Source organism: Aquarana catesbeiana, linkage group LG01, assembly GCF_042186555.1.
Source record: "Aquarana catesbeiana isolate 2022-GZ linkage group LG01, ASM4218655v1, whole genome shotgun sequence".
Classification (NCBI taxonomy): domain Eukaryota; kingdom Metazoa; phylum Chordata; class Amphibia; order Anura; family Ranidae; genus Aquarana; species Aquarana catesbeiana.
The window spans coordinates 353,525,747-353,539,489 of record NC_133324.1 but is presented as its reverse complement, the minus strand read 5'-3'; the positions used below and the strand labels follow the sequence as shown (position 1 = coordinate 353,539,489).

General features: G+C 46.2%; 1 protein-coding gene across 5 annotated transcripts in view; it reads left to right on the top strand.

The window, feature by feature from the left end:
* Positions 1-13,743, top strand: part of RABGGTA (Rab geranylgeranyltransferase subunit alpha) — a 100,269-nt gene that overhangs the window by 60,200 nt on the left and 26,326 nt on the right. For 4 of the 5 annotated variants that reach the window (XM_073632813.1, XM_073632823.1, XM_073632828.1 and 1 more), the window contains exons 13-16: positions 4,468-4,556; positions 5,860-5,976; positions 6,060-6,173; positions 8,536-8,667. In XM_073632813.1, coding sequence (XP_073488914.1) covers positions 4,468-4,556; positions 5,860-5,976; positions 6,060-6,173; positions 8,536-8,667 — 452 coding nt within the window. The remainder of the gene's footprint in view (positions 1-4,467; positions 4,557-5,859; positions 5,977-6,059; positions 6,174-8,535; positions 8,668-13,743) is intronic. The other variant, XM_073632829.1, reaches the window with a different exon arrangement.

The following is a 13,743-nucleotide window of genomic DNA, read 5'->3' as shown; positions in this document are numbered from 1 at the left end:
AATTTCAAAAATAGGCTTAGTCATGAAAGGGATAAGTGAATATGATGTTGTATTTTTTATGCCTTCAGATTATCTATTAAAAGTGAAACTGACAAAAATGAAAGGCAAACTGTCATGAGGAAAAACATAAAGGTTGCCATTGTTCCAGGGCCGATCCTAGGGTCACAGACGCCTGGGTGCAGAAATATTTCTGGCGCCCCCACATGGGCGTGGTCATCTTACCAACTCCTCCCCTTTACAAATGATTCTATGGCAACGACTCAAACACAGAGCTGCTCCCCTAAGAAGTCTTTGTTACCCTAGTATCCTCCCACGATCTCTTAACAATAAAGAAAATACAGGAAGAGAGTACACTAATGAGACCTGGAGGGGAGTCTCTCTGATGCACACAGAGAGGGCTGTCTGTTAGAAAGAGTCCCCAGACATAATACAGGATACGGTCAAAGACTGCAGACATGATACAAGAGACAGTCAGAGACTGCAATCATAGTACAGGAGATGGTCAGAGACTGCAGACATAATACAGGAGATAGTCAGAGACTGCAGACATACTACAGGAGATGGTCAGAGACTACAGACATAATACAGGAGATGGTCAAAGACTGCAGACATGATACAAGAGATGGTCAGAGACTGCAGACATACTACAGGAGACGGTCAGAGATTACAGACATGATACAGGAGATGGTCAGAGACTGCAGACATAGTGCAGGAGATGGTCAGAGACTGCAGACATAATACAGGAGATGGTCAGAGACTGCAGACATGATACAAGAGATGGTCAGAGACTCCAGACATGGTACAGGAGATGATCAAAGACTGCAGACATGGTACAAGAGGTGATCAGAGACTTCAGACATGGTAAAGGAGATGGTCAGAGACTGCAGACATGTTACAGGAGATGGTCAGAGTCTGTAGACATAGTACAGGAGATGGTCAGAGACTGCAGACATAGTGCAGGAGATGGTCAGAGACTGCAGACATAGTACAGGAGATGATCAGAGACTGCAGACATGGTACAGGAGATGATCAGAGACTGCAGACATGGTACAGGAGGTGATCAGAGACTGCAGACATGGTACAGGAGGTGATCAGAGACTGCAGACATGGTACAGGAGATGATCATAGACTACAGACATGGTACAGGAGGCGATCAGAGACTGCAGACATGTTACAGGAGATGGTCAGAGTCTGTAGACATAGTACAGGAGATGGTTAGAGACTGCAGACATAGTGCAGGAGATGGTCAGAGACTGCAGACATAGTACAGGAGATGATCAGAGACTGCAGACATGGTACAGGAGATGATCAGAGACTGCAGACATGGTACAGGAGGTGATCAGAGACTGCAGACATGGTACAGGAGGTGATCAGAGACTGCAGACATGGTACAGGAGATGATCATAGACTACAGACATGGTACAGGAGGCGATCAGAGACTGCAGACATGGTACAGGAGATGGTCAGAGTCTGTAGACATAGTACAGGAGATGGTCAGAGACTACAGACATGATACAAGAGATGGTCAGAGAGTGCAGACATAGTACATGACCCAGCGATACAGCAACGGTTCCTCTGATCAGGAGTCAGCTCACTCTGAATTGCCCGTGGCGACTCCGCTGGGTAGCACCCAGATCTGTATTCCGGCAATGACTCCATTCCTTTCTCCACCAGGGATGGCGCTAGGCTGTGTGTCTTTCCCTCTGGTGGTGCAGGGCAGTGGGGTTTCCTCTCTGATGGTATTCCCTCAGCACTGCCCTCTCCCTCTGGAGTCCAGGGTGTACTTCCCTGAAAGCTTTCCCAGACTCCTGTCTCTCTCTCTCCCGTTCAGCTGAGCATGCTGTGTAGGCTGCAGTTTCCATGTTACAGTGGGGCTGTCAGTCCTCGGGACTACATGTCCCACAATCCTCTTCTATGCTCCTTTTTCTATTCTATTTTTTCTTTGGCTGATATGAAGGCAGGGGAAGAAACATAGTGGGAGGCTGTGCCGGCCAGCACCGCTCACTAGTATAGCAGTGCACGTGCGGAGGAGAGGGAGGGGAAGGGGCAAAAGAAGAGCCCATTAGTACAGACCCCCCCAGGAGAACCCCCCCTCCACTAGTACAGACCCCCACAGGACAAACCCTCCCTCCATTAGTTCAGACCCCCCACCAGGACAAACCCCCCTCCATTAGTACAGACCCCCCAGGACAAACCCCCCTCCATTAGTACAGACCCCCTGGACAAACACCCCCCCTCCATTAGTACAGACCCCCCAGGACAAATCCCCTCCATTAGTACAGACCTCCCCAGGACAAAGCCCCCCTCCATTAGTACAGACCACCCCCCAGGAGAAACCCCCCTGCATTAGCACAGACCCCCCCAGGACAAATCCCCCATTCATTAGTACAGACCCCCCCAGGACAACCCCCTTCATTAGTACAGACCCCCCAGGACAACCCCCCCTCCATTAGTACAGACCCCAACAGGAAAAACCCCCCCTCCATTAGTACAGACCCCCCAGGACAGACCTGCCCTCCATTAGTACAGACCCCCCCTAGGACAAATCCCCGCCATTAGTACAGACCCCCACCAGGACAAAGCCCCCTCCATTAGTACAGACCCCCCCCAGGAGAACCCCCCTCCATTAGTACAGACCCCCCACCAGGACAAACCCCCCCTCCATTAGTACAGACCCCCCCAGGACAACCCCCCCATTAGTGCAGACCCCCCAGGACAAGATCCCTCCATTAGTACAGCCACCCCCAGGACAAATCCCCCCTTCATTAATACAGACCCCCCCAGGACAACCCCCCCTCCATTAGTACAGACCCCCCCAGGACAAGCCCCCCCCATTAGTACAGACCCCCCAGGACAACCCCCCCCATTAGTACAGACTCCCCAGGACAAACCCCCTCCATTAGTACAGACCCCCCAGGACAACCCCCCTATTAGTACAGACCCCCCAGGAAAAATCCCCCCTTCATTAGTACAGACCCCCCCAGGACAACCCCCCCTCCATTAGTACAGTCCCCAACAGGACAAGCCCCCCCCCATTAGTACAGACCCCCCCAGGACAACCCCCCCATTAGTACAGACTCTCCCAGGACAAACCCCCTCCATTAGTACAGTCCCCCCACCAGGACAAACCCCCCTCCTTTAGTACAGACCCCCCAGGACAACCCCCCCATTAATACAGACCCCCCCAGGACAAGCCCCCCCATTAGTACAGACCCCCCCAGGACAACCCCCCTCCATTAGTACAGACCCCCCACCAGGACAAACCCCCCTCCATTATTACAGACCCCCCCCAGGACAATGCCCCCCCTCTATTGGTACAGACCCCCCACCAGGACAGCCCCCCCATTAGTACAGATCCCGCCAGGACAACCCCCCCATTAGTACAGACCCCCCAGGACAAACCCCCCTCGATTAGTACAGACCGCCCCAGAGACAAACCTCCCTCTATTAGTACTCTAGAGACCCATTAAAACCCGGGCGGCAGCTAGAGAGGACAGTGTGCAGCCGCGCCGCCCGGGTGAAGAGCAGTTGTCTAGACAGGCTTGGGCGGGCCGCGGGAGTGAGAGACAGAGGAGGAGAACCTATGTCAGCCTGTCAGACTGCAGGCACAGACCGCTCTCCCCCTCAGCGAAGTCACTGAGCGGCTGGTCTCTCTCCACACAGAGACCAGCCGCTCCGATCTCCGGCGGCTGCTCTCCTTCTCTGACAGGAGAAGGAGGGAGGGGGGACGGGCTCTAGCAGCAGCGAAAAACACAGCGGCCGCACCGCGGCCGTGACCTGCGGAGAGAGCCTGCTCTGGACACGGAGAGGAGGAGGAGGAGGAGGGAGGGGAGCACTCTGGCGCTTCAGCGCCCCCACCTCTCTGGCGCCCGGGTGCAGTGCACCCGCCTGGGATCAGCCCTGCATTGTTCTTCTTTCCTTCTGAAACTGTTAGGACTCTTTCACACAGGCATTGAAACTAGGCAGTTGGGTCGTGTTTTTAATGCTTCCCAAACACCTGTCAATGCCACTCAAAATTGTTACAATGGGGAGCGGATGAAGGCGTTCACACTGCAGCGTTAGCCTTGCTTCGCTTTGCGGCAAGGCAAAAATACCGATGCCTTCCCTTAGGCGCATGACTGTGTTGTTGGCCGCCTTGCTTCAATGTTTCAAGGCACTGACTTTAAGCAAGTATACAGATAAGGATATCTGATTTTAGTCTGATATTCCTCATCTCTATAGTTGTTTTAAGGTCTGTTTCTTAGAAAGCAGTGAATCTACTAAATCAGCATGGCAGACAAATAAGTAGCATTTTATAAGGGGTCCAGATATTTATGTCATGATGGGTAAATTCATAATGTACATATCTGAGCATATAGCCAGATTTATTTTCAGAAGATAACTTTTTTTTCAGAAAATTAAGTGGTATGTCTGCACTTTTTATCTCATGTGCCTTCTTTTTCCTTCCCCTTTTTGTCTTCCTTTCAGGGTGCCTTCTAACTATAATTCTGCTGATGAGAGCTCTTGATCCATTGCTTTATGAAGAAGAGACTCTCCATTATTTTGAAACACTGAAGGTATGCACAATTAGTAAAAATGAAGCCCACATGTAAGAAGCTAAGGAAGGCTTATCTCCATTGTCATAAAGCTGAATTTTCACATTTAGTACCTGAGCTTCTGATTCTCATTCATCACATGCCTAATGAAGTGGTCCTGCGTGTCTTCGAAACGCTGGGATGTGATCATGCAATAAACAATCCGTTTTGACGCTACTACGTTGATCCATGGTGTGCTGGCAAATATCTCCTTTTTTGTTCTTTGAGCTTCTGATTCTGACACCTTTCTGTTGTACTGTTTTACAAAACCCTTGTAAGCATCAGTGGGAATCCCACCTTGTTTAACTGTGACCTATCTTTATATATGGCAAGTCATGTATTGATACCAGACACTAGTATAGGCAAAGAGTGATAATTTAAAGTAAATCTGTCACTTTTGTTAATGTTGAAACTAGCCACAATGGTAAAATACAGGTACCAATATAATGTCCATGAGTTCCGAATCTTGGGGTGCTTTCATATTAACACTTCCTGCGGTGTCGAAGGCTGCCTCATTATTAGGGTTCTCAGCACACTGTAGAAAACAATTGAATAATATTGTCTATATATATTTTTATATACAATATATATCAGCTGGATATAAATAATTTTATCAGTGCAAGCTGATTAAATAAGTTTGTGTATATTTCTGTAATTATTATATATATATATATATATATATATATATATATATATATATATATGACAGATATATTTTCCTATGGCCCATCTAATGAAAATCCTCTGCGTCCAAGTCGTTGCATATATTCAACCAGGTGGATGGTTTGAATACTTGTTCCCCCTGCCACGTGCTGCAGTCTCTCCTGTTGCACTCAGTTTCTCCTGTTGGCTTGTATGCCTTGTAGTGACGTATGGGACACCTGTAAGGGATGCATATTACCTTTTTGGTAAAAGTGATGCTGTGGTGACAGATTCACTTTAAAGTGGTTGTATACCCTTTTTCTTTTATTTTTACCTACAGGTAAGCCTATAATAAGGCTTACCTGTAGGTAAAATGAATATCTCCGAAACTTATACGGTCTAGGAGATATTCACTGTGCATGCAGATGCTGCCGGACCTTGCCGGGAAGAAGACTCCCGTGCGTATGCATTCCATTTGATCATGTCTCATAGTTAGATTCAAAATTCTACATCCTCAAGCAAAAGTACAGGCATTCCTAAAATTCCTATCTTCTTTTTGTAACAATCTGTCAGTTTGTCTAATTTTAAACTAGTTATTGGTTACACAGTTAGCTGAGAAAAAAAAAGTGTTATTCCATTGCAGGCTGTGGACCCAATGCGATCTGGCTACTATGATGATCTTCGCAGCAAGTTCCAGATGGAAAATGCCATATTAAAAATGGAGTATGCAGAGTCCAATTTGGTTATTGTTGTAGATAAGGTAATCTATGGGAAAACTTTACAACAAGCTATATGTTAGATATTATCAATAGCAACTTCTAACACATGCTATTTTGTTCTCAGAAGCTAACAAGATTATGCCACATAGACCATTTGGTATTAGTCAGTCACATGTGTCTGTCAAACAATCGGCTTCGCTCCCTTCCCAGAGACATTTCCATGCTGCTAAGTATTGAGGTATGTGGATTGCATCAAGAAAGGTAGGGTCTTGTGTATGTGGATATATATCATTCTTAATGTAGTTTTTACACATGTATGGTATAAAGTTGCATGACATTTTTATAAATCAGATGGAAATCCTATTAGTAAAATACTGCTGAAAATATGTAAAGGGTTCTCTAATGCATTGCACCTGCAAAAAGGATGTTTTTACACTGAAGGCTTTGCCATGACACCAATGTTTGTCTGCTCTGTATGTTACATGTCTTGGAGATTTGGTAATATATTAAAGTGGAACTTTATCCTTATCCTAAATAGGGAAGTTCTTCTTTATGTCGTCTCCCCCCTCCCCTTTTTTTTTTTTTTTTTCAGGGGTGGGGGAGCGGGTATCTAGTTTTGACATGTACCCGCTCCAATTTCCGGTTGGATCACCCAGGTGATTTCGCGGGGAGTTCAGCAACTATTCCCCAATTGCAGTTTTTTGGGGAGAGAAAATGGCTAATTGGCCCAATTTGGACATTTTCACTTAGGGGTGTACTCACTTTTGTTGCCATCGGCTTAGACATTAATGGCTGTGTGTTGAGTTATTTTGAGGGGACAGCAAATTTGCACTGTTATACAAGCTGTACACTCACTACTTTACATTGTAGCAAAGTGTAATTTCTTCAGTATTGTCACATGAAAAGGTATAATAAAATATTTACAAAGAGGGGCGTGACTGGAAGCAGTCCTGGATGGAAGCCTGACTCTCCTGCTCTCTCTCAGCCCGTGATCCATAGGCACATTTGGGGACGTTTTGACGCAATTTAATGGGCAGACCCAGGACCACAAAAGCCCAGGGATCATCACAACCACCGCCTGGTTCCTCCACAGACCTCCGGTCCTTCTTCCCACGGACATGCCTCCCGGAAGAGCCAACAAAATGGCGCCGGATGCCTCCACGGCCCGTTCCCGGACCTCAGTACAGCTCTCCCCGCCAGCTCACACATCAAACCGGACCTCTGAGGGTCCTCCGCCGGCTCCGATAGGCACCATGGACATCCCTTCCTTCTCAGGAGCAGTGAGTCCCCCCAACCACTCCCTCTCCCCTGAGGCCTTACCGCATGGCTTGCAGCCCGCCATGCCCAGCCCCCCTCCTCAACAATACACTCAATGCTCAGATGCATCCCCCCGTTTCCTGAGGACAGCATCAGACCCCTGTATGCATGGAACTGACCCTGGATCCCCAGCATCCTCAGATTTCTCTATAGACTTCCCAGCCCTGCCAGGCCCTATGTACCCATCCAGCCAGATACTACAAGAGCCTGCGGGAAGCCATGCGGCCTTCAGTACCTCTGCACCTGAACCACCTCCCCCTAAAGCCCAGAGACTGTCTCACTCACATGCCCTCAGCTCCCCCAGGGAACAGGCTGCACCACCAACCACCTATGCACAGAAAGTGTGCTCCCCTGCTCACCACCCCTCTGGAGCAGAAAGCATGAAGGCCCCCCTGCTTGCTCAGGCATCGACCTGGGGAGAGCAAACCCCAATGCCAGCCTAAATCCACCCCGTACCTCCACAATGGCATTCATATCTACAGGCGATGCCCACTAAGGAAGACTTCAAGCAGCTAATAGAAGACGTAAAGTCCACATGCCTCTCAGAAATACAAGTGCTCCAGTCAGGCCTTAAGCACCTAGCAGACAGAGTGGAAATGGCCAAAGAAGAAATACAGGAGACTAAGCTGGCAGTCCACAGAGCCCAACTCCAGGGAGCAGACTATCGTACCCTGCTGAGAGACATGCAACGCCACATGGAGGACTTGAACAACAGGGGGTGCAGGAACAACATCCGAGTGAGAGGGGTCCCGGAAACTGAGGGCCCTGAGGACATACAGAATACTTTGCAGAATGTGTTTAACAGCCTCCTAGGTGAGCCTGCCACCAAACACATTAAAATGGACAGAGCCCACCGAGCCCTGCATCCTAAGAGCTCCACCTCCAAATCGAGGGATATCATCTGTAGGATTAGTTCCTACCCCCTGAAAGAAGAGATCATGCGGCAAGCCTGCCTAGCATGCAAGGTGACTTTCCAAGATATCCAAGTCCAACTGTATCCACATCTTTCATGGATTACCTTTGATATCTCCCGAGAGAGTGGGAATTCTCATGCTTACCCCCCCTGTTAAGTGACTAAAGTTACCGTAGTTTTACTGTTTGTATTCTATATGACCAATTTAGGGCTCCCTTACATCCACCTGACCTATCCCCTTGGATTAAGGTTGGGGAGACCCCTGGGAAACCGTACTGACCTAGGCCTTACAGCCTCTCAAGGTCATGTGACAACATTTGCTCTAATCTCTCAATGTTTATTGTGTATTGTTTCTCTTTTTCTCTTTCAGCTTCCTCTTCTCTTTTCTTCTCTCTCCCGTGATCGTGTAGCTCACCGCGTGGGTCGCGGAATTTGCCTGGATCTCCTCCTGAAGTGTGCCCGCTCCTGGCCTCCATTTTTCGGAACCTCATCTCCACATCAGGTAAGATACCTTCCCCCTCCCCTTACCCGACACCATGGCTAAGGTCCTCTCTCTGAACGTCAACGGTCTAAATTCCAACAGAAAAAGACATCTGGCACTGAGGGAGTTTAGACATTAAGGCGCTGACATTATCTTTTTCCAAGAGACACACTTCAATAAAGGGGGCTCCTTCGCATTCGCCTCTAAACAATTCCCCCAGATCTACCTTTCCTCAGGACCTCATAAGCGAGCTGGGGTCGCCATACTTATCAAGCACGGGTCCCCATTCACCTGTTTGGAACACTATAGCGACCCACAAGGCCACTTTGTCATTCTTAGGGGTCTGTGGCAAACACAGGAGATCACTTTCTGTGCCCTATATTCCCTGAACTTTAAACAATATAAATTCCTTGCCTGCCTCTTTCGGTCTGACCACAGGTTTTTAGTGGTGGGGGGCGACTTTAACTTAACCCATTCTGCAACTGCCGACCGCCACGTGGTTAGCCCCCAGACATCGTCGGCCCGAGCCCTTAGGGACTCGAAGCTCTTCCACCAACTCTCTAGATGATATGTCTGGAGGGCTCTCCACCCAAGGTATCGTCAGTACATATTTTACTTGGCACCCCACCGAACACACTCCCGTATTGACTATTTCTTTATCAACAACCCCACACTTAGAATAACACGTGAGGCACGGATACTCCCAATCTCATGGTCTTACCATGCCCCTATCTTGCTTACATTAGATCTAGGCTCCCCCAACCATAGGCCCTACAACTGGAAATTGGACACATTCCTTCTCCAGCACCTCCCATCAAAAACGGAGCTAACCTCCACCCTAAAATTTTACTTCGCGGAAAATAACACCACCGACATATCCCTCCCTACACTCTGGGAAACCCATAAGGCGGTCCTCCGAGGCAGATGTATGCCTCCGCCATGAAAAAAGATCCTCTGGCCACAAAGCTCCAAATCGAGAAGGAGCTTAGGGATTTAGAACATCAACTACAACTGTCCCCCACCCTATCCCTCCTTAAGAAAATTACAAAACTACGGGCGACTCTAAGTGATCTTGCACTGGGCCGTGTAGAAAAGGCTTTGCTTAGACTAAAACAAGTATATTACGACAAAGGTAATAATGCCCACTCCCTACTGGCGAAGAAGCTACGTGACAACTCCCACATGTCCACGCCTCACCAGATTAAGAACAAATCAGGCTGCCTACTATCCCACCCCAAAGACATTGCCCATACCTTTGCAGAATTCTACACGGACCTCTATAACAATCCTGACATCCCCAGTAACCCCCCTCCCCCCTGGCCTCTCCCATCGCATGCAACAATATCTTGAACAGAGTGGAGTCCCCCAACTCCAAGCCTCTGACCTAGCCACCCTAGACACACCAATTTCCGAAGAAGAAATAGAACAGACCGTTAAATCTCTACCGTCCCACAAGTCCCCAGGCCCAGACAGACTACCTTACGAATACTATACGTCTTTCCTTCCGCTCCTACTCCCCCACATGTGCAAACTCTTCAATGCCTTCCTCCAGGACACCCCCATCCCAGCAGACATGCAACGATCTTTTATTACTCTAAACCCAAACCAGATAAAGACCCCATCCTATGCGCCAATTACAGACCCATCGCTCTGCTGAACTCTGACCTTAAGATCTTTACAAAACTGCTCTCAATCTGCCTGAATGTAGTTCTCCCCTCTCTCATCCACAAGGATCAGGTGGGCTTTGTCCCACTTAGACAGGCGGGCAACAATACCAGGAAGGTGATCGATCTGGTGGACATGGCGAACAGGGAGAACTCGGCATCCTTGCTACTTAGCCTGGATGCAGAAAAGGCCTTTGACGTTCTTGGGTGGCCCTTCCTGTTCGCCACGCTACAACGTGCTGGGTTTAGGGGGCCTTTCCTACGAGCGATCCAGCACCTCTGCTCCCACCCTCATCCCAGTGTAGGACTCCCTTTGCTCTCTCCCCCTCTTTCTCCGTAACTAAGGGCACCCGGCAGGGATGCCCACTCACCCCTGCTATTTGCGGTGTGTGTTGAACCCCTAGCTGCCTCTGTTCGAAATAATCCGGTGACTCGGTTAAATTGATGATAGGCAACTCCTATCCTCATATTGATTAGTGGTTCCAAATTAATAATAACTACTGCAGTAGGGAACAGACACAAAAGATACGCTCAGCATCTTTCCAAATTACTGTTCTGCTTTATTATGACGCAATTGAAGGTTTTTATGCACATGATTACGTAGGTATCACATTAATATTACAATTGTACATTTATGGTAACAAGGGGCGTTACATAGGCAGGCTAATTCTAATCAGGACTCGAAAGAATGTAAACATTTACTGAAAACATTATTAGTGCCGTGCACAGTGAGGGCAGTGTGCAATACATACAAAATACAATACAATTATATACAGAACGTACAAATTTCCATTACAGTCTCCCCTCTTTTGATCAATATTTTGATCACTAACCATACCTGCTATCACCTTTAACCTGGAACCTCCACACGCTTAGGTGGAGGTAGTCCTGGCCAAAGAGGCAAAAAACTCCATTGTGGAGAAAATAATAGCTGAGCAACTTTTTCATTACAAAATGACTTTTCATTGTGAAAAACAAATGATTGATAAGACATATTTACAGAGTACTGGCTGTACACTCCTGTGGCCAGAATGGCCTTCTAGCTGAATTGTGGACATGCTGACTTATCAGCATATGTAAACACAGACAATTCTACATATAATGGAAGACATACAAAAGACAAATATGACTTCAACATGGCTAAATATGACTTCAACTACTTTTCAAATATATATATCCCTTACAATTAAAGTAATTGAATCAAAAAGTACCCTAGACTGTGATCACAAGAGGGAAACAAATCAAACACAGAGATTTCTTTAATTTAGTCATTTTTGCAGTGTCTGGTGTGGATCCAGGTGACTTTTCCTTCAAGTTTTGCAAAAACTGTACATGAAATAGATGCAGTATTGAGTCTCCAAACTTTTCCTTATATATAAATGTCTCTTAACAATCCAAAAGTCACCTGGCTTTAGTTTTAGATCCTTCCAAACTTTTAGGATCTGGAATTGGGGAGAAAACACATAAATGAGTTTGTCAAAAAACCTTAAAAGATCAGCAACATTCTCTGTGAGATCCGAATGGAGGACTTCAGCTGCTGAGACAAAATATTAGCAAGTGAGTAACACACTCCCAAACCAAATCCCATAGGGAGAGAGTCCAACATCCCCCTTAGGGGCTTCATAAAATATAAGAAAACATTCAGGCAAAAGTTTTCTAGTTTCTTACTCTACTTTGTCCGCTACATTGTAGACAGTAGGGGGTGTAAAAATAAAACCGCAAAACTTCTAGTAAGGACTCTCCTATAAAAAATGATTTCCTCTGTTACTCTCTGTACTTTCTGGCACTCTGTACTTACAAACTACTTCTGATAACACTTTTTACTGTGGCCTTTGCAGTAGCATTTGCCACTGGACATCCAAAAAACATGTCCATACAGACAAAATGCATATTTGTAAGATCCTGACTTGGGCATCTGGATATATCTTTTTTGTAATCTCTGGGAGGGATGTTCAGCTTTTGGTAACACCTTTGGTAACAGGTAAAACAAGAAGTGGTATGTTATAAAAACAACTGTGGAGAACCCTGGCTCTATCCCACGCTCATTTACTAAGGCAGCCATAACTGCTTGTGACTGATGACACGGTCCATGTGTCAAGCTGAAGGGAAAAGAGTGGCTGGCAGACATAAATGATCACTTTTTCCAAAGTCCTGTTTCATAAGAAGTTGCCCCCTGTGGACCACTTGTTCTTCTCGTTCTGGGGTCCTTAAAGTTGAATTATTAATCCCAGCTATACTGGGCCAGAACTAGGGTGGAATCTGTGAGTTGCACAGACCCATCAAGTGTCCGGGGCTGTAAATGCAGCATCCTTAGAGTCACCTGGTCTGCTTCCATGTGTGAAAGTTAATATGGCTACCTCAGCAAGAAGCTGGAAGGCTGAAAACAGCCAATCAAATTAACTTGGCATGCTTGGTTGGTTTACCTGCCGAAGTAAAAACAAACTTCTGGCCCTTCAAATGGAACCAAAAGCTCTCTATATCTCGACTATCTATATAAATATACACTCTTTTTATAGCTCACAGGCTTTGCTAAAACATGGAGCTCTGCTTCTTGAGCTGGGCAAAAAGGATCCAATGACTTTGAATACAGAGTATCTTTCTGGGTGATAAACTGCATACTCAAATCTACAAAAAATGTAATATCTGGGTCTTCAGGGAGTGTGTCCCGCACTGGGCTCACAGCAGCTGATTCCTACGTCATCAATTTAACACATGTGGTTTTTCCTTTCTTTTGAATAAATGTCCACATTTTTCATTGTTAGATTTGTACATAAATAAACTCATATTTTAAACCTTTCATTAGACAAACATTTAGTTATCTGTATATTTGCTGCGCAGAATGTCGGACCATTGACCAAAACAATATCTAACTTTGTCTAATAGCACCTTTGCATAAAAGCTACAGCTCTGATATATCAGGATGAACCCTTCATTACTGGGTCCAGCTTGCATGAATATATTACAATGGCTTGTTTTCTATCATGCTATTTGTGTAAGAACTCCAGTTTCATGTTTCAAAAGACAACTTCTTCCTGGCAATATTATAATAAATGATAACAATACCCTGCGGTCATGGAGAGATGCCCATAAATCCAAAATATTCTTCTGCTTATACCACTGTACTTTACAAGAAAAAGGGGCACATCATTTCACAATCCACACATTCTGCTTTGGATTTCAAAAATAAAAATAAATAAAAACAAAAGGATCAATAATCTGTATGATGGACCAGAAAGCATCAAAAACTATAACACAACTGGCTGCAGGTGGCATCTATCCTAACAGGGTGTGTGGACTTGATGTGATGGGTCTGTTATATTTAAATTTTATTTATTATTACTCTTACATCATGGACCGCACATCAAGTTATTATCAAAAACCTTACAATATCATTTTTGTAGAAGAACTTCTTATGTATCCTATCCATCTTGGC